The 25,377-nt window shown below is 40.2% G+C and overlaps 1 protein-coding gene across 2 annotated transcripts in view; it reads right to left on the reverse strand.

Moving 5' to 3' along the window:
- spock1 (SPARC (osteonectin), cwcv and kazal like domains proteoglycan 1) overlaps positions 1-25,377 on the reverse strand; it is a 502,072-nt gene that overhangs the window by 119,548 nt on the left and 357,147 nt on the right. For both annotated transcript variants that reach the window (XM_072263863.1, XM_072263862.1), the window contains exon 5: positions 7,890-8,022. In XM_072263863.1, the coding sequence (XP_072119964.1) occupies positions 7,890-8,022 (133 nt within the window). The remainder of the gene's footprint in view (positions 1-7,889; positions 8,023-25,377) is intronic.

Consider the following 25,377-nt stretch of genomic DNA (forward strand, 5'->3'; position numbering starts at 1 on the left):
GAACAAACTTAAGACTTGCATCTCTCGGCTCTCTTGTTTCCCTCTGAATTAGTTTAATGCTTTGAAGTTACAAAACATAACAGCGGTGATAATGTATTTTCAAAACAAACAGGACTACCGACTCGTTGAAGCACAGCAAAGAAATACTGAGTTAAAAAAGCAGCATAGCACATGTTCTTCAGAAGGGAAGACATAACTGAGTTTTAAAAAAGGCAGAAAATGGAAGAATTCAGTGTTTCATAAACTGAGTACTGGGTGAAAATAATCAGAGATGGCTGGCTACTTTGGAAAGATAATCACACTTGATTGCTCGGGGGTTCACTGACCAGCAGAAATGAGCTTTGCTGATATTGTGAAAGCAATGATGGAGCATTTAGAACCAAAGCCACCGTTGATTGCAGAACACTTTAGCTTTCATAAGCGGCATCAAAAGGGAGTCCATTTCACTGTACATGGCTGAATTGAAGAGATTGAGCACTATCAGTTTAGTAATGGTCTTCATGGGGCAGTGCGAGATCATTTAGTTTGTGGAATCTTACAGGAAAGCATTCAAAAATGTCTCCTAACTGAAGCATAGCTTACACTTATGAGAGTGGTTGAAATCAACGGAAACCACAGACTGACGTAATGGAGCTGCAGGCAGGAATGTAAGTGAGCATGAACAAAATTGTAATGTCTATAAGAAACTGGGCTGGCCGAACAAATTGCTACTGTTGAGGCACAGGCTCACATACAACAGACCAATGCAGCTTTAAAGGCGAAACTTACCCAAAAATGCAACGAAGTAAGACACATACAAAGGGTATGTCAGGCAGACAAAAACTGAATGGTCTGCACAGGGAAGAGAAAAAGATAAATGGTCAAGTTGTAGTTTCAAAAACAGCATAAATCTGCATGCTGCTGATGAAAATATGACGATGATAATGATGATGAAGATGATGATGATGATGATGAGAGTGACACAGGACTGAGCAGCCTTAGATTTACAATGTGAAAACTAACAATAGACAAGCAATATGGCTTACACCAGAAGTGAACGGCAAATCAATTAAAATGGAATTAGACACTGCACAAAATACGCTTGACCGGTATTTCAATGATACTAAACTGAAGGCTACAGATATCCAACTAAGAAATTATACTAGAAAAAAGATAACTTCTGTGGAAATGACATCTGTAACAGTGAAGTACAACCACCAACAAACCACATTGGGCTTATATGTGGTAAAAATAGGAGGACCAGCATTGCTAGGACGTGAGTGGCTGAGACAACTACAACTTGATTGGAGATCCGTCCACTATTTGTATGCCACACCTCCTGCAATAAAGTCAACTGAAAGGGAATTAAGAAAGGTACTGGATCATTCCACAACTGTCTCCATTCTGCATACCAGTGCTGGTGCCAACCTCTGTGCCTCTGGTTGGAAAACATATTTGACCAAGGAAGCACCATGCTACTCAGTGGAAGCAAGAAAGTAGCAAAAGCAGTGGTCCGACTACAACATATTTTGTAGGCAACATAACTGAGAAAGCTTCTGATATGTTAATGAGGCAGTTACTTGTGAAACATGGCTTGATTTTAAGCTGGAAGAGAGTTCAAGGAGCTTCAGGAATGCTACAAGCATTTGGCTTTTGTGAGCATAAAGAACCAGAATTTACTCTGCGTGCATTAAGGTTATTGCATGAACTTCAAGTGGGAGACAAAAAGCTGCTTGTAAAAATAGATGCAGAGATCAAAGCCCAGCTGGATGAATGGAAGGCCAAAAGGAAAGGAGTCAATGGAGGAACAAAAACAGAGGATTTGTCAGATGATGTTACAGATGAGGAAACCAAGAGGAGAGATCGGGAGCAATAGCAGGATTAATAAGAGAATACTCCAGTGGACTAAATGGACCTTCCCAAGATCAAGATGAACATCCTGGAAAGAAAAAGGAAAAGAAGGAGGCAGCTGACATAAATTCTATGGAAATAGAAGATTAAACGAGACCCAATTTCTCAAGAAATTAGAATATTCAGAGATACTCATAAGAAACTAGAAGAAAAAGGAAGGAGAAAAAAATAAAGATAGGAATTTGAAAAGGAGAGAAGCAATGATCAAAGAATCAAAAAGGATCATCTTTAGGCCTGAATAGGACAATTTAAATTTAAATACACTGTGGATGTCTGAATAGTAGTTGCATTATATAGTATAATGTGTATTTGTTGAGAACCATTCTCTATTAAATTGGAGTTTATAGCTAAGCAGAGAGGAGTGCTGTATTTAATATTTCAGTAATATTTGAGTAGTCTTGTAGGTATATTGTTTGATTAAGTATTCTTGTTCCTTTAAATAATTCATTATGGGTTAAATGTATAAAAACATGAATTGTGTACATCATCATGCTATCACATGATTAGATTGCTTAAAATGAAGAATAAACTAAGATTCATATTTCTTGCCTCTCTTGTTTTCCTTTAAATTAGTTTAATGTTTTGAAGTTACAAAGCATAACACCTTACATTAAGATTCTTATCTACATAAACAGTAACAGAGATGCTTTCTGTAAACTATTTTTAATGAGGCTCCTTTTAACTTTCAGGGGTCAACTTGATTCCAGATATATGGCCATTAATTATCTTGGCTGCCAGGGTGAGTTCAAGTGCAAACAAGAAGAACAGCAGCTTGTAGTTCAAGTTCAAGTTTATTGTCATCTGACTGTGCATACAGAGGTGTGACGGGGTCCCGAATTACCCCTATGAACTGCGCTCAGTTACCCCTATGAACTGTGCTTTTGAAAAGAGAGAGAGAGAGAGAGAGAGAGAGAGAGAGAGAGAGAGAGAGTTATTTAACACCAATATGTTGTTTTGAAAGAGAGAGAGACAAAGACTAACTGTTGGACTGTCAGTTTAAGGCACGAGAAAGAACTGGCTAACTTTTGGATTTCTGCTGAGTTGGAGACAGCACCGAGCAGCTCGTAAGTTGCTATGGTGACCGAGGGCGTTATTTGATGGACACTTGATGTCATGATTTTCCGGCAGCGTGTTGATACTTCTCAAGGACATCACCTGCTTGCATTTCTTACACAGAGAGAGGAAGGAGGAGTTATTTGAGTGACAGTTGATGCTCAGCATGGGAAGATAAAATAGAAGGGCAGATGATAGACCTCCGACACAGGTTTTGGATTGAATGAGCTTTGTTGTGCCCGCAGAAAAAGTGGGTTTTTGGAGGATCGATCAGACAGATCGATCATTGGCTCTTGCAGTGAAAAGAAAAGGCAGTGACCAGTGGGGAGTTGTCCATGTGTCCACCCTTGCCTGGGTCACAGTCAGTGACTTTTAAAGGATTTCAGAGGACAACGAGAAGATCGACAGCGTCAGCTTACCTGAAGACTCAAATCTCTCCCTCTCTCTCTCTCCATCACTACTCCACTCAATACCACGAACTGAACTGAACTTTACTCATCATCGTAAGACTGTATCTTTTTACCCCTAGACTTGAAGAAGCTTGGTTTTTCACATATATTTCCACACTTACTGATTTACTTACTTATATATAATCATTGCTAACCTGTTTGATTTATCCACATTTATATTACTGTATTGTGTAATTACTAATAAATATTATTAGTTAATAGCAATACTGGACTCCAAAGTATTTTCCATCTCTGCTGGTTCCTTATTCCCGTCACGGGGTACGTGACAGTGGATACAGTGGCATGCAAAAGTTTGGGCACCTTGGTCAAAATTTCTGTTATTGTGAATAGCTAAGTGAGTAAAAGATGATCTGATTTCCAAAAGGTATAAAGTTAAAGATGACACATACCTTTAATATTTTAAGCAAGATTACCTTTTTATTTCTATCTTTTACAGTTTCAAAATAACAAAAAAGGAAAAGAGCCCAAAACAAAAGTTTGGGCACCCTGCATGGTCAGTACTTAGTAACACCCCCTTTGGCAAGTATCACAGCTTGTAAACATTTTCTGTAGCCAGCTAAGAGTCTTTCAATTCCTGTTTGGGGGATTTCGTCCATTCTTCCTTGAAAAAGGCTTCTAGTTCTGTGAGATTCTTGGGCCGTCTTGCATGCACTGCTCTTTTGAAGTCTATCCACAGATTTTCAATGATGTTTAGGTCAGGGGACTGTGAGGGCCATGGCAAAACCTTCAGTTTGCGCCTCTTGAGGTAGCCCATTGTGGATTTTGAGGCGTGTTTAGGATCATTATCCTGTTGCAGAAGCCATTCTCTTTTCATCTTCAGCTTTTTTATAGACGGTGTGATGTTTGCTTCCAGAATTTGCTAGTATTTAATTGAATTCATTCTTCCTTCTACCAGTAAATGTTCTCCGTGCCACTGGCTGCAACACAAGCCCAGAGCACGATCGATCCACCCCCGTGCTTAACAGTTGGAGAGGGGTTCTTTTCATGAAATTCTGCACCCTTTTTTCTCCAAACATACCTTTGCTCATTGCAGCCAAAAAGTTCTATTTTAACTTCATCAGTCCACAGGACTTGTTTCCAAAATGCATCAGGGTTGTTTAGATGTTCCTTTGCAAACTTCTGACACTGAACTTCGTGGTGAGGACGCAGGAAAGGTTTTCTTCTGATGACTCTTCCATAAAGATCATATTTGTGCAGGTGTCGCTGCACAGTTGAACAGTGCACCACCACTCCAGAGTCTGCTAAATCTTCCTGAAGGTCTTTTGCAGTCAAACAGGGGTTTTGATTTGCTTTTCTAGCAAACTTACGAGCAGTTCTCTCGGAAAGTTTTCTTGGTCTTCCAGACCTCAACTTGACCTCCACCGTTCCTGTTAAGTGCCATTTCTTAATTACATTACGAACTGAGGAAACGGCTACCTGAAAACGCTTTTCTATCTTCTTATAGCCTTCTCCTGCTTTGTGGGCATCATTTATTTTAATTTTCAGAGTGCTAGGCAACTGCTTAGAAGAGCCAATGGCTGCTGATTGTTGGGACAAGGTTTGAGGAGTCAGGGTATTTATAAAGCTTTGAAATTTGCATCATCTGGCCTTTCCTAACGATGACTGTGACAAGCCATAGTCCTAACAAGCTAATTAAGGTCGGAGACCTTGGTAAAAGTTATCTGAGAGCTCAAATCTCTTCAGGTGCCCGAACTTTTGCATGGTGCTCCTTTCCTTTTTTTCACTCTAAAATTGTACAAAACAAAATTAATACACTAATCTTGCTTAAAATGTTGAAAAGAATGTTTCATCTTTAACTTTACGACTTTTGGAGATCAGTTCATCTTCTACTCACTTAACTATTCACAGTAATTGAAATTTTGACCAGGGGTGCCCAAACTTGTGCATACCTGTACATACGAACAAATGTATGGTCCCCCTGCTGGTATTTATCCTTGCAAGTAGAACAAATGCTACACATGTACCTACACTGCCTCCCTCACTACCATTCAAGGCCCCAAATAGTCTTTTCAGGTGAGGCGACATTTCATCTGAGAGTCTGTTGTGGGCAGGATGGAAGACCGTTTCACCGAGCACTGATGTTCCGTCCGCCAGAAAAAGTGGGATCTCCCAGTGGCCACCCGTTTCAATCCTACTTCCCATTCCCATTCCAACATGTGAATCCATGGCCTCCTCTACTGCCAGGATGAAACAGAGCTTGGTTCTTTGTCCACAGATGTTGCCTGACTACTGGAGTTTTTCTATCTGATCAAGTGAATATGGGTTCCTTGAAAGCTCAGCTTGTGGCCAGTGGAATCCCAGTGGGCCTTAACACTGGATGTTTAGAAATACGTATTTGTCAATGACTTCTGAAATGTAGGGGACATGAACAAGTTGTTGGTTGATGATACTAAAACTGGTGGCATGGCTGCAGGAAGATAACAATGGACTGGTCAGATTTGTACAAAGGTAACAAACTGCATTACTTTCAGGGGGCAAACAAAAACATACATAGTAATGTTCTAATAGGTGAACAGGAGCAACGGGAGGTTAGTGTGCACACCCACAATTCCCTGAAAGTAGCATGATGGTTAAGGTATTTAAGAAAGCATTCAGATCACTTATTTTTACTGGCTGAGATGCAGGATGCAAGCAGGAAGGAGATGCTAGGATTGCATAAAATGCTAATTGGACCAGAGCTGGAGTAAGAGTATATAGACCTGATCACCACAGCACAGGAAAGATTGTGACAGCACTAGAGAGTATGCAGAGAAGATGTACAAGTTTGTAGTAAGTGAGTATTGTTATGAGGATACACAAACTACAGTGCTGCTTGTTTTTCCTTTGGAATCCAAACTTAGAGGAAAGATTTAATGAAGTGTATAGTTATGGGAGATTTAGATGGGCTATACAGGAAAGAAATTGCTAACAGGGGAATAAAGGTTTAAGTTAATTACTAGAAGGATAGAAATCAGTTTAGAAAAATAAATTCACACAAAGAGAAGTGGGGCTCTTCCTGAAATGGCAGTGATGACATCAATTCCTAATCACATTTCAGAGATACCTGGATATGCTCTTAAATAGCTTCAACCTGCAAGGTCATTGACTGAGAGTTAGGTATTGGGAGTATTTGTACTTGTCTTGGTATTGGTGCTAGTAGCTGAGTGCTCCTTGCACACAGGAAATTTCAGTGATTCTCTATTGCACACATAAGATGATGAAGAGAATATTTTTTGAAGTTTCTTTGAGGCTAAAAATTCTTAAATGCAAACGATTATTCAAACAAATTAAAATAACCAAAAACTTCAATATCTTGAAGAAAACTGGAGAAATATATTCTTATTCAGTAGAGTTATCCAACTCTAATGGTAAAATGTACATATTGTTATGTAGATGTTAATATATGGAGCACATAAGTCTCAACTAAATTACAGAATATAGGAAAAATCCTTAGGGAAAAAAACCTGGCAAGACAACAATTGATAGATTTTGGAAATAATGAAGCAATATTGCATGGCTATAAACAGTTACACTTTACATTCTATTAAATACTAAATATAGCTAATATCATAAAAACATGCAAAGCACGAATAGCTTGCCAAAATGTCACTACAGTAAGACCAAACAATCACTTCAGGAAATAACAAGTGCTCTTTAAAAAAAACACAGTGCAGGTTGTATAAATGTACAGAAAATAACAGAAAACCAGGTAGCAATCTTTATGTACAAATTGTTCTATATATCCTATGCAAAGATTCTGAAGGTTGCTATGTGTACTTTCAAAATAATTAAAATACAATAAAATGCAACAGACTCTAAACCAAATCAAATGCAAATATATCATAAGATCTAATAAATTTTACAAACTGAAGTTCCAAAAGGTTGCCTTGTGTTGAGGGAAGTCATTATAAAAGCAGAATAAAATATTTTTCCATAAGTGAATGTAAAAAAAAATAATCCATTTGCATTCTTTCTTTGAGGCCAATTTTCTCTAACATCACTCCTCACTACCTGGAAAGTTGGATCGATCCAATTAAAGTTGAACATTACAGATGCAGAAGAATTCCTCAGCAAGACAGGAAGAACATTTATGAAAAAATATTACATCAGATGAATTAAATAATAAACAAGATAAATGGCTTTTTTAGCGTATTTTGATCGTCATTGCTACCTTCAAACAGGCTGTTGTTGTATGAAAGATTAACTAGTGACGGTGTGATATAGAACTTATCACATTCTTTTTGTCCATTTTAAATTTGTATTTTGTGCCTACTTCATTTTTTCCTTCTTAAATGCATATCAGAATTTATGAAAAATTATTTTGTTTGGAAACAGAGCTAATTAGAAATCTTTGCTTAAACAACTACTGCCAGTCAGAACATCCTCCCCCCCCACATTGTTTTTAACATACTGCACATAAATTAGAAACAGAAAGAACAAAATAATTTTAATTATTTTCACAGCAGCATGACCAGTGTAATATTGAAATCATTTTACCTTAGAGGAGTAAGTGTGTCCGTCGGAACCACAGACAGAACTGGGGTGCACCCCAGTACAGGGCTTGCATCTGACCAGACTGGTTGCTCCCACCCACTGTTTATGAGGAAGGCTGTCCTTTTTCTGCCTGACACTGGAAAGCATAATAAAAATGCATATACTAAATGACAAAGCCAATGCAAACCTTTGTTTCATTATTTTAAAAGCATGAGATTTCAGTCCAGATTCAAAATGATGAACAGCTAAGTTTGAGCATGCACAGCATCAGATTCACACAAGAGCAGAATAGTTGGATGTTTGTGATTTGCAGTGTACTGCGCTCTCTTCTTCATCAGCCATGGTGGCTAAATTAGACATTGCTGCAAAAGGAGTGCAGGGATGTAATACATAACCAAATCTTTTCTTTTCAATCCCATGCAGACAGCACCCAGGGCTTCATGCTGTCTGCTCATTAATGTGATTGCAGCATAAGATAGCACTAATCGTATTGTTGACATTATCAATGCCTTAGCAGGGCAGGGGATATGTGAGTCACTGGCACAAAAACAAACTTTTTGACCTACGACACCTATGTCACCCCTCAGCTTCCTTCATTCCAGGGGAAATAAGCCCAGTCTATCCAATCACTCATCGTAACTGTCGTTCAATCTAGGAAATATCCTGGTGAATCTCCTCTGCACTTTCTCCAGTGCAATCCCATCCTTCTATAGTGTGGCAACCAAAACCACACACAAAATTCCAAGTGCAACTTGTTACAAAAGTAAGTCTCTAAACCAGAGGTTCCCAACATTTTTTATGTCACGGACTGCTACCAATAACTGAGAAATCCGTGGATCCCAGGTTGGGAACACCAGCTCTAGACTATAACATCATATTTCCTCATTAAATTAAGTCATAACAGCTTTAGTTGTTGAAAGCAACTTCCAGAACATCCTTCTGTCAAATGTTTAGACTTCTGATTACAGGAGTGATCCTATGGGATTAAAGAAATGCTTACATAGTATCATTGTTTAAAAACTGAGGAAGAGGTGAACCAACTAATTACAGGCTACTCCTGACGAAGGGTCTCGGCCTGAAACGTCGACTGTACCTCTTCCTAGAGATGCTGCCTGGCCTGCTGCGTTCACCAGCAACTTTGATGTGTGTTGCTTGAGTTTCCAGCATCTGCAGAATTCCTGTTGTGACAGGCTAGTTAATTTGACTTCAGTGGTGTGCAGATTATTGGAATCAATTCCAAAGCTTTGAAAACTAAAAAACAACAAGGGTAACAAAGAGAATCAATGAGGCTCATGCAGCATGTGAGGATTTCACTGAAATGTCTGACAAGGCCCCAAATAGCAGCCTCTTCCATTTGGTCCCAAGGGGTGCTGCCACAAAGGAGCACTGGTGACCTTCCCAGTGACACAGAATTTGACACCTGCTCGGGAAAACAGTCTGGATGAGGTGGAGAAAAACTGCTGCAGCAGATAGTAGTGGACGAAGGCTATTGGAAGAATGGACGAGCAAACCTTGGCAGAGATTGTGATGGTCCTGGGCTTTGGGGCTAGAGGATGACGTTCCAGGAGTTCAAGGTTGAAGACACAGGGAGATGGCGAGTGGTTTTGGATGAAAAGAAGACATGAATGGAGGTTAAGGTTGAGTTTAGGGGAGGAATGACAGGGGAAAGACTTCTGACATGGGACAAAGAAAGACCTGGACTCCTGCAGATCAAGTGGGTATGTGGCCTGACATTGCTTGGAGAACAGGGATAGTGTGAGAACTGCAGTGAACGAGAATGGGGCTGGAAGAGGAATAACAAAAGGGTGAACTATCTCTAGATGCCTTAGTATTGTAAGCAAAGACAGCTCATTTCCATTGGTGGCTGAATATGGAGCAAAAGGAAAGAGTCAAGGAATTCTCACACAACAATCAAAGAGGATAAGTGAGAGAACGAATACTAGAATACAAGTCACTTCATCACAAGTGATTAATGAAATATTAATGAAACAAAAGTATCAAAGGAAATATTTAGAAATAGGCAAAGAAATGCAAGGCAAGAATACAGAGTACCCCCTTCCCTATTATCATTTCTATGAATAAATCCTTTTTTTATATGAAGATATGTTCATATAGGGCGAAGATATCTTATGAAAGACCCATTCATGAAAGACATCTCATGCTAGAGATGTCCAACACACTAAAGATACTACCCTTTGCATTCCTCGTCCAGATCAATCTGACTCTCCAGTGCTTTGCAATATAGGACTACATTACTTAGTTACAACTTACATTTCTGCAGTTCTTATTTAATGCTCTTAGTCTGTTATTGGATAACTGGAGATCATTAAGGAAATCTTGTTCCATTCCATGTTCTTTCCCCGTTAACTTTCCTTCTTTGCCTATGTTTTCCACGCTGCAGCTGCAGATGTGAAACCTCAGGCTAAGGTACATATCCAAGAGCAAATGTAGTAACATTTGCAGATGTCTCCGAATCTCATGTGATCATATATTATATGATAGCACTTCCACAAGTCACTCAAACGTGAATTGGCATCTATAATCATTACTCAAGTGCACAAGCAAATAGATTTTCTTCAAAATTCCATCCACCATACGCAAACAGTAAAGTCCTAAATCTTGCTGCACTGAGTAAATGTCAAGTATATAAAAAGAATATTCCTAGTTTTACAAGGGTTCTCCTAATGTATCCAAAGGTAGCGATGGGCAGAAACTGCAAAATCTCTGTAATTCTGTCAATTAAGGGATCCTACAACTTTTGCCCTAAGAATTCAGAATAATTATCACATGCCAGTAACACCCGGAAATGTACAGCAGTAAGACAAGAAAAATACTGACTAATTGAGAAAGCAAGGATTAGAGAGAAAGTCAAAAGGGAGAGAATGAAATAAATAATTATGAAATAACTAAGTACAGAAAATATTACATAAGAGCTTTGCAATCTTTACCAATGTTACATTACATTTAATAGCTTTTTCCTTAAAATTCTTCAAAAATGTTGCAGACAATTCTTCCTCCATTTATTGGTTTCAAAACCTTAAAATAATTTTGTTTAGGACCTAATGTGAATATTGTGGAATTAATTCCACAAATACATTATACAGCTCCAGCACAAAGATTTTGCCATAAAATTCTGCAAGCATACCAAAAGAATATAAGGATTGTGCCCTCTTTCTGGAGGTTGAAGGCCCAATATCTGCACGTCTGAGAGTCTGGGGCCTGGAGGCAGCCTGTCCTAGGTTGGAGGCCTGTGTGTTATGTGAGAGGAGAGTGGAAAATGGGTTTGTTTTCGGGTTAGTAACTTGTACTATTCTGCTGTTGGTTGTGCTTGTGATAGTCTGCTAAACATTGTGGGCTTGCTATGTTAGTGCCAGAATGTGTGGTGACTCTTGCAGGCTGCCCTGCTTATCCTTGGGTGTGTTGGGTGTAAATGCAATTGACACATTTCACTGTATGTTTCAATGTACATGACAAACAAATTTGAATCTGAACAATTCAATAAGATCGTGGCTAATCCAATGCTGGCCTCAACACCACCTCGCACTCATTCCCCATACACGTACCTGCCTTGCAATGTTAATGCCCGTCAATCTCTGTCAATATATTTAATGATGTTGCTTCTTGAGCTCTCCAAGCTGGAGAAATGCAAAAATTCAAACACTGAGGGAAGAAATTCTTACCACCTCTGACTTCAATATTCAAACAGAAAGATGCCTAACAGTACAAGAGAAATGATGTTCGGGAATACTGGAATGGAAAAGGGAAATGGTAAGTGCAGTGAAGGGAACCTAAATCAAGGCTGAAGAGTGGAGCTTTAAGAAGACATTTGAAATTTAGGAAAGAGGTAGCAGGCAAAGAAACTTTGATAAAATGATTCTGACAGAAGACAATGGGAAGAATTAATCAAGTTGTAGAGATTAATGGAGGTGAGAGAGTAAATCAATATTCCCAAATTAACTGCCCCAATTACCTCGAATGGTTCTCCATCAACAGTTAGCTGGGTGGGTATGTTGTCATTTGGTTCCATTCTTATCTGTCCAGTTGTAGCTAAAAAAAAACTTCTGTAATCTCCTTGAGTACTGGAGTCCCATTCCCATGGCTTTTTATTTCTCATCTACGTGGTGCTACTCAGTTACAGCACCTCAAAAATCAGTAAACGTTTGCACGTACACTAGCAAACATCCAGCTTTATCTGACCACCAGTTCTGATGCCTTCACCGTTGCTGCTTCGTCAGGTCCCATGCCTGACATCCAGAACCGATGAGCAGGAAGCTCCTTTGTTGAAATATTGGAAAGACTAATACCATTGCCTCTGGTCACTGCCACCAGGTCTATTCCCTTGCTCCTGGTAACTATTTCAGATTACACCATACAGTTCTCAATCCTTCTTGGCCCCAAGCTGAGCTTCAGATCACATATCTATGCTATTTGTTTCTAACTCTACCTGAATGTGCCTCTCCAGTTTATCAGTTGTGCTTTTGTCACTCTTGAATGACAACCCCGTCAGACACCAGCCAACGTTCAATTCTCCATGTGACCCTACTTTACATAAAATTGATTTATCTACAACTTTGCTGTGCTCTTGCTTTGATTTCTGTTCACCCATGTGCTGGACGATTCCTGATTGAACAACATCATATTTTAAAATTCTCAGTATTATTTTCTCTTTATGGCCTTTCTCCCTCATCTCTGTAATTGCTTCTTGTACAATAACCCTCCAAGATAGCAGTAGTCTTCCAATTAAAGCCTCTGGATCACCCATCAATTCGATACTCCACCACTGCTGGTAGTGCCTTCTGCTGAATTGAAAATACACTAGGGCTAAGATGTTAACTGTCCTGTGCTATCACCAGTGGGATCATCAGTTGATCTGCCACCTGTCTTCAGGAGTTTTGGCCCGCTTATGATCAAGGCTCCCTCGAGGTGGTGGGCCAACAGTGCTAAAGCACCACCTCCACTGGTGAGGTTAAAAACTTGGCATCTGCCTCTATCAGAGTTGTTGGTCGCTTCCATCCAACAGATAGTCTACTCTTCAGGTGTCTATGGAACTACTGAAGGGTTTGTAAAAGATGGGTACACTGTCTGACTATCTGCTCCTCTGGACGTACTTGTTCCACACCCATGCTGATCCTTTCTCTGCTGCCTCAGCTACAGCCCTGTTGGTTGACTTGATCTCTCTTCTAGTGAAACCAAGGTCACGCAGCCACTTCTGGAAAGTGAAAACAATAAAGCCGCGGCAACCTACTTCAAATGGATTACCTGTCCTATTTCCACAATACAAAGACCCTACCTACCTACAGCTACAAAAACCCTCAGCCCTTCACCATACTATCCTTCCTTGGAACACCCCTGTAACTGATCAAATTTTTTTTGATAGAGTGCCTTGAAAAAGTATTCAGTCCCCACAACTATTTTCACATTTTACTGTCTCATTTATTGAAGTAGGATTTTTTGAGATAATCTATAAAACATTGTGCATCATGTCAAGTAAAAAAATGCAAAACATCTGTCAACAATGAACTAAAACTTAAAAACCAAAATGGTAAGGCTGAATAAGTATTTGTCCTCTTTGTAATTACTACACTAACTTTCTTCAGGTGCAATGCTGTTTATTACCTTAACAACTCACTCCAAAAATTGAAGGATCACCTGTTTTCAATGAATTCATAAGAGTAAATCCCCCCTCTCTCTGTAAGGTCCAACAGTATAGTAGATTTTTAATGGACCAAATCAAAATGAAGACAAAAGAGCATTTAAAACAAGTCAGGGAAATGATAATAGAGAAGCACAAATCTGGGAAAGGTACAAGACCATCTCAAAGGCACTGAACATACCTCAGAGCTCAGTGCAGTCCATCATGAAAAAGAAGAAAAATATGAAACTACAGCCACACTGCCTAGGTCAGGCCACCCCTCTAAACTTAGTCACAGAAGAATGGCTCTTGTGAGAGAGGCTACTGTGATGCCAACAGTCACTCTGAGTGAGCTGCAGATGTCAGTGGCTGCAAACGCAGATGAAGTTCATGGCTCTACAATCTCTAAGGCCTTGCACAAAAAGGGTATTTATGGAAGAGTGGTAAAGAAGAAACCCTGGCAAAATAAATAGCATACCCCTTCCTGTAAAGACTTTCCAAAGTGTCACTATTGTAAAGATGTGGAAGAAGATCTTGTAGTCAGACGAGACTAAAGTGGAACTTTTTGGCCTCAACACTGAGTGTGTAAATCTAATACTGTGTATCAGCCAGGTAACATCATCCCCACTGTAAATTTTGGTGGAAGTAGCATCATGCCATGGGGATGCCTTTAGCAGGGACTGGAAATCTGGTCAGGATTGATCAGAAAATGAATGCTGCTAAAAAACAGAGAGAATCTGGATTAAAGACCTACCAGCCTCTGCCAGAAAACTTAAACTAGGGAGGAAGTTCATCTTACAGCGGGAGACTGACCCAAAGCACACTGCCAGAGCAACCATGGAGCGGCTTCAAATGAAGAAAGTTGATCTACTGGAGTGTCCTAGTCAGTCCTGATTTTTTTTTGTAATTTTTTTTTTTGCTCAGCATAACAAAACTTTCAATTTCCAGATACACTTACATTTACATTTCTTCCCCTCACAGATATCAGGTATCAGAACACTTCCATCAAAATACAGACATCACCACAACATCCTATACAAAAGCCCTTATTAGTATAGCAGACAGATTTACACCTATATACTACAGAAAAGGTTGCCATGTTTTATGACAAATATTTGTTTTTGAGTGTGCCATACATGTCAAAAAGTCCAAAGGAATGTATTCCATGATTAATTTACGCCAACCAAAAAGTCCAGGGGCCTTACTGGATATCCAACAAAGTAAAATGTTCTTCCTCGCACAAAAGCTCAGGATGTTAAAAACACAAAATACTCTGCAGATGCTGGGGTCAAAGCAACACTCACAACATGCTGGAGGAACTCAGCAGGTCGGGCTGTTAAAAAGTTTTTTCTGATGTGCATTAATAATACGACTGCTGGGTAAGCCTAAGAAAAAAGACACTGGGTCCAGTTCAAGCTCCATCTTCAGAATCTTTTCCATTTCACCCAAAATATCACTCCAGTATGCCTGAAGCTTGGGACAAGTCCAAAAACAGTAGGTGAAAGTTCCAGCATTTACTTTACATTTAGAACACACTGGAGAAACCCCTTGTCTTAAATTTCGAGAGACTATCTGGAGTCAGATGGGCTCTATGCAGAATTTTCAGTTGCAATGCTTTAGTTCTATTACAAACTGAAATCTTCTTTGCATTATCACAGATGTCTTCCCATGTTTCAGCTGTAATTTCTACTCCCAGCTCTTCCTCCCAGACCCTTCCCAGCTGCTCAGCCTCTCCACAAGAACATTCCCTCAGGACGCTGTAAAAAATACTAATGGAGACTTCACCCTTAGAATGAAACACCCCCTTTTCTATGTCAGAACTATAGAAATCAGTTAACAATGAGGTTTTTTTCTGTCTATAATCTCTCATCTGAAAGAAACAGAAAAGATCCTTGTTGGGTATGTCAAATTTCTGTACTATTTGACGAAAACACATCATTGTTCCTTCATCAAACAAATCTCCTAGATGGAAAATACCCTTAGAAATCCCAAGTTTAAATCCAGAATCCATTATGCCAGGCTGAAAATCTGGACTGCCGGTTATTGGAGTGAAGGGTGATATTTTCGCTCCATTGCCTTCAATTGTTGCAACATCCTCCAAGCCCTGACTGTATTAATTGTTATTGGATTGCAACAATACTCCTTAACTAGTTTCATCTCATTGAGGAAAAGCAAATTAATAAGAGGGCATTTTGCTTGTGAAGTTTCAATGTCTAGCCAAATTGTGGAGGGGTCCCTGCAAACCCAGTCAACCAAATAAGATAAAAAGGAACTTAATCGATATTTTTTGATGTCAGGAAAATCCAGACCCCCTAGACTACTGGGAAGCTGTCACTTAGACATTTTAATACAGGGTCTTTTTTTGTTACAGATGAAAGAGACAAACCAGCCATTTTTTTTTTAAGTATTTGTTGGGTAAAAATGACTGTAATCATTCGTATTGGGTAGAGCAGATGAGGAAGAATGTTAATTTTGAGCAAGGATATTCGGCCAAGTCAAGAAATGGGAAGAGTGCTCCATCGCTCAAGATCCTGTTTGATTTTGTCAAATAACTGTGTAAAGTTAGCTTTGAACAATTGGTCAAACGTAGGTGTGATAAATATGCCTAAGTAAACAAGATATTTGATTCTCTTGGCAAAGCTAAAACTTTTGTGGACACATTGGGTTAAAGAATGTCAGTCCTGATCTTAATCTGATTGAACAAATTTAGATAAAATAATAATGTTAACATAGATATGAAAGTCAAATGTTACTGTTTATTGTCTTCATCTGCTCACTTTATCAATCAAAAATTTCACACTATCCATTTAGACCCTGCCCAACCTAACAGTGCAAAACAAAGCCAAATCCCTGTATGAATCTAAGGTAAAGGAGTCAAATTAGTGACTCATCTCAATGGCACTTTGGGTGTTGATTTGTCACTCACTGAATTTTTTCCATTGTAACATTTTGGAGATGTGAGAAAATAAAAATATCAGTATTTGTAATTTCATGCAAAAGCAAATATTTTATGCAACTTTTCTTTTCAAGCTGCAGGATGTTTTGTTTCTATTTAAGATTTTTTTTCTTCCTAGCAATTTGATGAAAACCCAAGAACAGCAAAGGAGCAATGTTAAACTGCCGATCACCTTGTCAGCTTCTTTGTAAGGGGAACCACAACAATGCAAACTATTGAGTGCCCATCTAATTTGCAGGTATCAGTGAAAAAGGACAATATAAAGACCTGTGATAAATATGAGCTGTCAATAAAACCTGCCTTTGGCAGTTTGAATGGAGTGCAGACAAATGAACAAGTCAGGAAGTTTACTTAGACTGGTTAGTTAGGTTGGAATCTATGGTGTACATAATGGAATAGAACAATCAGAAGCAGCGGGATTTCTAGGAAAGTAAAGTGAAATTCAAAATGATATTGTTAACTTCAGGAGTCTACGGGAGCTAGCGGACATCACTGATCTCCAGATACCTGTATGTTGAGAGTACGTTGGATTGGTTCTGACTGGTGGAACACTTTGTGCAAGGGATGAAATTACCCGCTCAAAGCTAATTCTGGAAATAGTCGGTTTGTAAATGTTTGTTAAGTGGTTCCAGCTAATGCCACAGATAATGCTTTACATGATGTGACCTGAGGAACCAGAAAATCAATATGGACAACTGTAGTGTCAAATATTAGCAACAAGTTACGAAGAAAGACTCCAATGATGTCAATCTGAAATGAATATTTATCAGAATCAGAATCAGGATTAATACCAATGGTATATGTCATGAAATTTGTTGATTTGCAGCAGCAGCACACTGTAAAAAAACTATAAATTACAAAAGAAATATATATTAAAAAGTAATGAAAAAAGAGAGAAAAGAAGAAAATATGAGGTGGTTTACATGGGTTCATTGTTCATCCATAAATCTGATGGCAGAGGGGAAGAAACTGTTCCTAAAATGTGTGTCTTCAGACTCCTGTAGCTCCTCCTTGATGGTAGCATTGGGGAGAGGGCATGTCCTGGGTGATAGGGGTCCTTAATGATGGATGCTGCCTTTCCTCAGTACTGGGGCAGGTAGTGTCCATGTATGAATTGGCTGAGTTTACAACTTCCTGCTGCTTTTTCCTGATCCTGTGCAGTGGCCCCTCCATACAAATCAGTGATGCAACCATTTAGAATGCTCTCCTATATCTGCTGAAATTTGTTAGAGTCTTTAGTAACATACAGTACCAAATCTCCTAATGAAATATATCTGCTGCCATGCCTTCTTTTTAAGTGCATTAGTACACTGGGCCCAGGATAGAACTTCAGAGATGATGACACCCAGAAACTTGAAACTACTTACCCTCCTTTGAGGAGGAGCGGTGTGTGTTCCCTTGACCTCCTCTTCCTGAAGTCCACAATCAATTCCTTGGTCTTACTGATGCTGAGTGCAAAATTCTTGTTACAACACCACTCAACCAGATGATCTATCTCACTCCTGTACGCCTCCTTGTCACCATCTGAAATTCTGCCATCAATAGTTGTGTCACTGGAAAACTTATAGATAGTATTTCAGCTGTGCCTAGCCACACAGTCGCAGGTGCAAGGAGAGTAGAGCAGTGAGGTAAGCACGCATCCATGAGGTGTGCCGGTGCTGTTTGCCAATGAGATGCTATTCCATTCTGACTATGGTCTCCCGACGAGGAAGTCAATGATCCATTTGCATGGAGGGTACAGAACCCCAGGTTTTGGAGTTTGTTGATTAGTACTGAGGGCATGATGGTGATGAACACTGAGCTATAATTAGTAAACAGCAGCCTGACTTAGATATTGCTATCGTCCAGGTAGTCCAAGGCTGAGTGGAATACCTTGAATGATACTGCATCTACCATAGACCTATTACGTCTACAGGCAAATTGCAGCAGGCCCAGGTCCCTGCATAGGAGGTAATTGACTCTGGCCATGACCAACCTCTCAAAGCACTTCAAAGCACAGAAGGTGTGAGTGCAACTCACATGTGAAGTGTGTAAAGGAAGGAGAAAGACTTGTATTAATAAATTGCACATTTCACATCTTTTTCAGAATGTCCCATTGCAATTCACAGCCAGTGAAACACAATAACTAATTGGTATACATCAGTCTTCCAAAGACAGCTTGAACACCTGCTGGTAGGAATATTAACTGAATGATAACATTGGCTAAGATCTTCTTTGCAAATGAGCTATGGTATCTTTTATTTCCACCTGAGAGAGCAAGTGCTTCTCACAGTGCAGACCAACTTCAGAACCACATTTAAGTTTCAGCCTAGATTTTTACGGCCAAAGCTCTGGAGTAGGATTTGTACCCAGGCCGTTATTAAAGAGGCAAAAGTCAAAGAGTAATATAGCATGGAAGGAGGCCATTCAGCCCAACTTGTCCTTGTTGAGCATGGAGTCTACGCGCCAGTATAATATCCTTCTAAACTCCTCCTATTCAATGTTGTTATTGAACCTGTCTCAACCATCCCCTCTGGCTGCTTCTAAACCTTTTACCTTAAACCTATGGTCTCCAGCTCCAGTTTCCTTCCCTTCGATAAAGGATTATGTATGTTAATCCCAGTTATATCACTTTATACAACTCTATAAGGTCACCCCTTAATTTCTTACGCTCCAAGGAATAGAAGTCCTAGCCTATCCAATCACTTTTTATAACAAAGGCCCTGGAGTCCCAGCAGTATCCTCATAAATCTTCTTGCACTCTCTGATGTCCTTCCAACAAGAGGGTGACCAAAACTATTCACAATATTCCAAGCGCTGTCTCACTAAGATAAGCTATACAACAGAGTGCTATAAAGTAAGCCACAGTTAACAGTAAGTCAACAGGCTCCCATCATAAAGAATTGAAGAGATATGACTGCATGAATTCAGCTCGGGCACTACCACAAGCATGTCTATAATAAGGCAGCTCCACCCATGGCCAACATTTATCTCTCAACTGCTATGGTCAGAAGTTCTCACCTGCTTCTAAAGGGCAACCACTATACCAGTGCCCAAGAAGAGTAGTGAAAGCTTCCTTAACAACTATCATCCTGTAGCACTCATATCTATGGTGATGAAATGCTTTAAGAGGTCTATCATGACTAAACTCCTGCTTCTGCAAGGACCTGGACCCACAGCAATTTACCTACTGCCTCAATAGGTCTACGACAGACACAATCTCAATGGCTCTTTATGTGGCCTTAGATCACAAAGTAAACATCTTTGTCCATGTTTAACACCATCACTCCTACAGTCCTGACTGAACAGCAAAGAACCTGGGCCTCTGTAACTCCCTATGCAATTGGATCCTTGACTTCCTAACCAGAAGGCCACAATCTGTGCGGACCGATAATAACATCTCCTCCTCAATGACGATTAAGTCTGGTGCACCTCAGGGGTGTGTGCTTAGTCCACCACTCTACTCTCCCTATACCCATGACTGCATAGCTAGGCATAACTTTAATGCCATCTATAAATTTGCTGATGATACACCCATTGTTGGCAGAATCTCAGATGGACACAAGAGGGCGTACAGGAGCAAGATATACCAGATAGTTGCACTCAACCTTGCACTCAATGTCAGTCGGACCAAAGAGCTGATTGTAGACTTCAGGAAAGGTAAGACGAGGGAACATGAACCAATCCTCATTGAGGGATCAGAAATGGAGAGAGTGAGCATTTTCAGGTTCCTGGGTGTCAGGATCTCTGAGGATCTAACCTGGTCCCAACATATCAATACAGCTATAAAGGCGGCAAGGCAGCGTCTATACTTCATTAGGAGTTTGAGGAGATTTTATTTGTCATGTGATACACTCAAAAACTTCTACAGATGCACCATGGAGAGCATTCTTACAGGCTGCATCACTGTTTGGTATGAGAGGGGGGTGCTACTGCACAGGATTGAAAGAAGCTACAGAAAGTTGTAATACTAATCAGCTCCATAATGAGTACTAGCCTCTGTAGTATCCAAGACATCTTCAGGGAGACGTGCTTCCTAAAGATGGTGTCCATTATTAAGGATCCCCACCATCCCCGCCATCTTCTCATCGTTACCATCAGGAAGAAGGTCCAGAAACCTGAAGGCACATACTCAGTCATTCAGGAACAGCTTCTTTCCCTCTGCCATCTGATTTCTAAATAGACATTGAAACCATGAGCACCACCTCACTTTTTGAAAATATTTCTGTTTCTGCACCACTATTTTTAATTTAACTGTTTAATATATATATTTACTGTGATTCATTTATTTAATTTTTTTCTATATTATCATGTACTGCATTGAACTGCTGCTGCTAAGTTAACAATTTTCATGACTTATACCAGTGATACTAAGATCGATTCTCATTCTCCCTTAGGCAGTTCCTCAGAATTGAGAATGACTTGCTTTCATTCTATTTCATGCATTTTGAACCATCCAATACAATGAGAATCCACAGATACTTCCATAGCTGCGCATTCGGGCTGACCGGAAGTGCACTGAGAGCGGTAAGCGTAAAGGTGGAGGGCTTGCTGTTCTGGTTAACAACGGATGGTGCAATCCTGGTCATATTATGATCAAGGAACGTGTTTGTAGCCCAGATATTGAACTTTTTGCTGTTGGACTCCGGCCATATTCTACCGAGATGCAACACTGGGCGTCATGGGAGGTTGTTCCTGCCTGTGGCCATCGAACTTTGCATTTGCAGCTCCTCCCATGGAGAGTCAGACACCCTAAGCCAATAGGCTGGTCCTGGACTTATTTCCATCTGGCATAGTTTGCATATTGTTGTTTGATTGTTTGTGGTTTTGTATTGCTATATTTATGCTCTATTCCTGGTTGGTACAGCTGTAACGAAACCCAATTTCCCTCAGGATCGATAAAGTATGTCTATCTATCTATCTATCTATTTGGGCAACTAGCAGGGGCTCCTTCCACTATTTACTCTTGGCTTCTGTGCACAGGGTTCTCAATACCAAGCACCTTCTTCACTTTGACCAGTCATGGGCCACAAATTCTTAACAGACAGCAGGGATGCTGGTTTTTTTTTAAGGAGCCTTTATGCTGGTCCTTGTATCTTATCCCCTGTTTGCTTGATAATCTTTTCCTGCGACAAGCATGAAATTGATATCCGTTTCAAAAATCTGGCATGAATTTTGCAGGGACAGTAGTCATTGTAGTCAAGTTTATTGTCATTTATATATATGTATATAACATATATTACTGCATAATGTATACAGAAATGAGACATTTCTCTGAACCAGGGTGTAAAACGCAGGAGTACATATAACACACAATAACTAATGAAGGTAAGGATAAAAACTACAGATGAATTACACATAAATAACAGACTAAAGTGCATTAATATTAAATATTATAAGGTACGGAACAGATTAACCGGTGACATATTGGACACGATGTGGCGGGGAGTTCAGAAGCCTAATGGCCTGAAGGAAGATACTGTTTCCCATCCTGACCTTTCTTGTTTTTATGCATCGGAGTCTCCTGCCTGATGGTAGAAAGTCAAAGAGGATGCTAGATGGGTGGGTGGGATCCTTAAAAATACCACGGGTCCTGCACACGCAGCACTCCTGATAAATGTCCCAAAAGGATGGTAGGGAGACCCTTATGATCCTCTCAGCTGTTCTTTCAGTCCTTTGTTGGGACTTCTAGTCTGATGCTTGACTACTCCTATACCAGATGGAGATGCAACTTGTCAGGATGCTCTCAATAGCGCTCCTTTAAAATGCAGTTAAGATTGGGGGGGTGGGGTGGGGGCCTTGCTTGCCTCAATCTACTTACAGAAGCTCAATAGCAAGATGTAACCTCAGAGGTCTTAGCACAGGTGCTGAAAGGCTTGTAGTGTCAGCTGAGAACTCTGCAACTGCTGGGCCAACTTGTGTCATGTAATCTTATTCTGTCACTGTGGAGCATTGGTCCTGGTTCTGGCCAGAAGGTCATGTTCAAGGCTGCTTTAGAGTTATGATGCTTCATTTTCAATGCCGCTCTGCAGCTATTATCAGAATTCAATATTGGCATTTGTACAGCTACTGTCAAACATCTGTTCAGTCAGCACATGTTTCACATCTGGTGTCCAAGGGGCATTGGAGTTGGCATAACTGTACAGCGGGACTGCAGCACGAGTTGAAGCTCATGACAGGAATCAGAGCTGACGGAATGTGCAAAACAGGCTTTGAGACTGCCATGAGAGGTAGACTGACACAAGTGAACAGCTGCACAATGCAAAATAGAAATTGAAAAGGTCATGATCACCTACCCAGCAGAAAAAATTCCAACATACTACCTGGTCAAGCTGGGCTTCAGTCATCATTGTTTCTCCAGTTTATTGAGCCAAGACAGTTCTATTCAGTTTGTGCAGTTGAGAGCATACAGTGGCCATGTCACATTGAAAGAAACCACATGTAGAGGTAACTTCTGATCCACAACATGAAGTATAGCATTTAGAATGCCAGGTGCCCCAACAAGGCAGGCTTTCACTCTGCTTTCTGCTTTCACTGCCTGGGAACTCACGAACTTTGTCATCAACATTGCTGCCTCGATTGAGATATGATGAGGAAGATATGACTAGTTTAAGGAACAAAGCAGTAAGTACAACTTTCTTTGAAGCAAACCAGAAGTAGAACAACATCTCACTCACAAACCATCATACCACCCACTGCATCAAGCCTCCCCTGCTCCATCTGTAAAAATGACCTCATCAGTTACTTAAGAATCCACAGAACCAGACCGGAAGCAAGTCATCCTCAATCCCATGGGACTGCCTAAGAAAAAAACTGTATGGTCATTGCCTGATGGGCCAATGGCCTTGCGTATTGCTGAACACTTTCTCAGGAACAAAAATGAGCACTGTAGTACTGACTACAGGTCTGGGGCTTGGAGAAGTGCACACAGTTCTGCCAGTCTTTGAGTTGAACAAGGATTGGTGCTCATGTAATTGACAGTGCGTGCAACTGGGTAGGGGAGAAGAGAATCAAATAAATGGCTATACTGGAGGTGGTGGTAGAGATCAGGACTTTCACTGGGAGCTAAAGGGACAATCTTGATTGGGAAGAAATGGGAGGGGTGTATCTTTTGGAAAGTAAAGGGGGCCGTGGAGAAATAGAGCAATAGTTGATTGGGTAATGGAAGCTCATTGGATGGGAAGGAGGAGATGAGAAATTTGGGACTGTAGCATGGGTGCAGATATGCAGTGTCACCAAGGGTATAGTGGTTTGGTGTTGAGCACAGTATTATCCTGATGGTCCGCAGAAATGCAATATGGCCCATTTTCTTCACAATACTGAAAATGAAACACAATATGAGGAATGGCAGATCTTGAAGCACATCTAGTGCTAAAATGGCTTAAGTGTGCAAGTCTGAAACATGTTGTCCTAAAAAAAAGCAGTGACTGATCATTAATGTATTTAACCCCACAATGCAATCTGGTCTCTTGGTTGCAACTTTTTATATGGGGTATCATGGATTAGTGATCCTTACATCCTGTCGCAGCAACAACCATGCACTCAACATCAGTAAGACCAAAGATCTGATTGTGGACTTCAGAAAGAGTAGGACGAGGAAACACACACCAGTCCTCTTAGAGGAATTGAAGTGGAGAGAGTGAGCAATTTCAAGTTCATCGTTGTCGCTATCTCTGAGGAACTATCCTGGGCCTAATATATCAATGCAGCTGCAACAAAGGCACAAGAGTGGCTATATTTCATTAGGAGTTTGAGAAGATTAGGTATCACACCAAAGACACTGGCAAATTTCTACATTTATACTGGGGAGAGCATAATGACTGGCTGCATCACTGTCTGGTGTAGGGGGTGGCTACTGCACGGATTGACAAAAGCTGCAGAGAGTTGTAAACTTAGTCAGTTCTAACATGGGGACTAGCCTCCATAGTATCCAGGACATCTTCAAGCAGCGATGTCTCAAAAAGGTGGCATCCATTGTTAAGGACCCACATCACCCAGGCCATGCCTTGTTCTCATTGCTACCATCAGGAAGGAGGTACAGAAGTCTGAAGGCACAAACTCAGTGCTTCAGGAACAGCTTCTTCCCCCCTGAGATCCGTTTTCTGAAAAGACATTGTACCCATAGATGCTACCTCACTACTTTTTTATGCTTATCTTTGCATGACTTACTTAATGCAACTATTTAATATATACTTAGTGTAATTTACTTTTTTTCTATTATGTATTGCATCGTACTGCAGCCACAGAGAAAACAAGCTTCATAACATATGCCAGTGATATTAAACCTGATTCTGATTCTGTGCCATGCTTGACTAGGGTCTAACTACGGGAAGACGTGCTTATCTGTTATTTCTTGGCTTCATTAGTTGAGAAGAAGATATAAGGAACAGATAAAGATCTATTAACTAGATAATAATATGGGAAAGTGTCAAAATTGTTCATTTTGGCAGGATGAATAAAACAATAGAATTTTCAAACAGATTAATCATTGCCACATGTACTGAAGTATAGCGAGAAGCTTATCTTGCATACTAACCATTCAATTCATTTTATTTCAATGGTGCATTGAGGTCGTACTGGGTAAAGCAATAACAGAATGCAGAATGAAATTGCTAAGTTAAAGAGAAAGTTCAGTGCATGTAGACAGCAAGGTGCAAGGCCAAAAGCCATAATGCAGTAGACTGTGCTGCCAGGAGTCCATTTTACTGTACCAGGTTGCCCTTCATTGGGAGAGGGGAGAAGAGAGAATGGGAGAAGCCTTCGATTACATTGGCAGTGAGAAATTAGATGGAGTCCATGGAGAGGAGGATGGTTTCTGTGATGTGCTGAGCTGTGTCTACAACTCTCTGCAGTTTCTTGTGGTCACATTTAGAGCACTTGCCATACCACGTTATGATGCATCCAGATCGGATGCTTTCTATGGT

The sequence above is a fragment of the Mobula birostris genome, chromosome 7 (assembly GCF_030028105.1).
Source record: "Mobula birostris isolate sMobBir1 chromosome 7, sMobBir1.hap1, whole genome shotgun sequence".
Taxonomy (NCBI): domain Eukaryota; kingdom Metazoa; phylum Chordata; class Chondrichthyes; order Myliobatiformes; family Myliobatidae; genus Mobula; species Mobula birostris.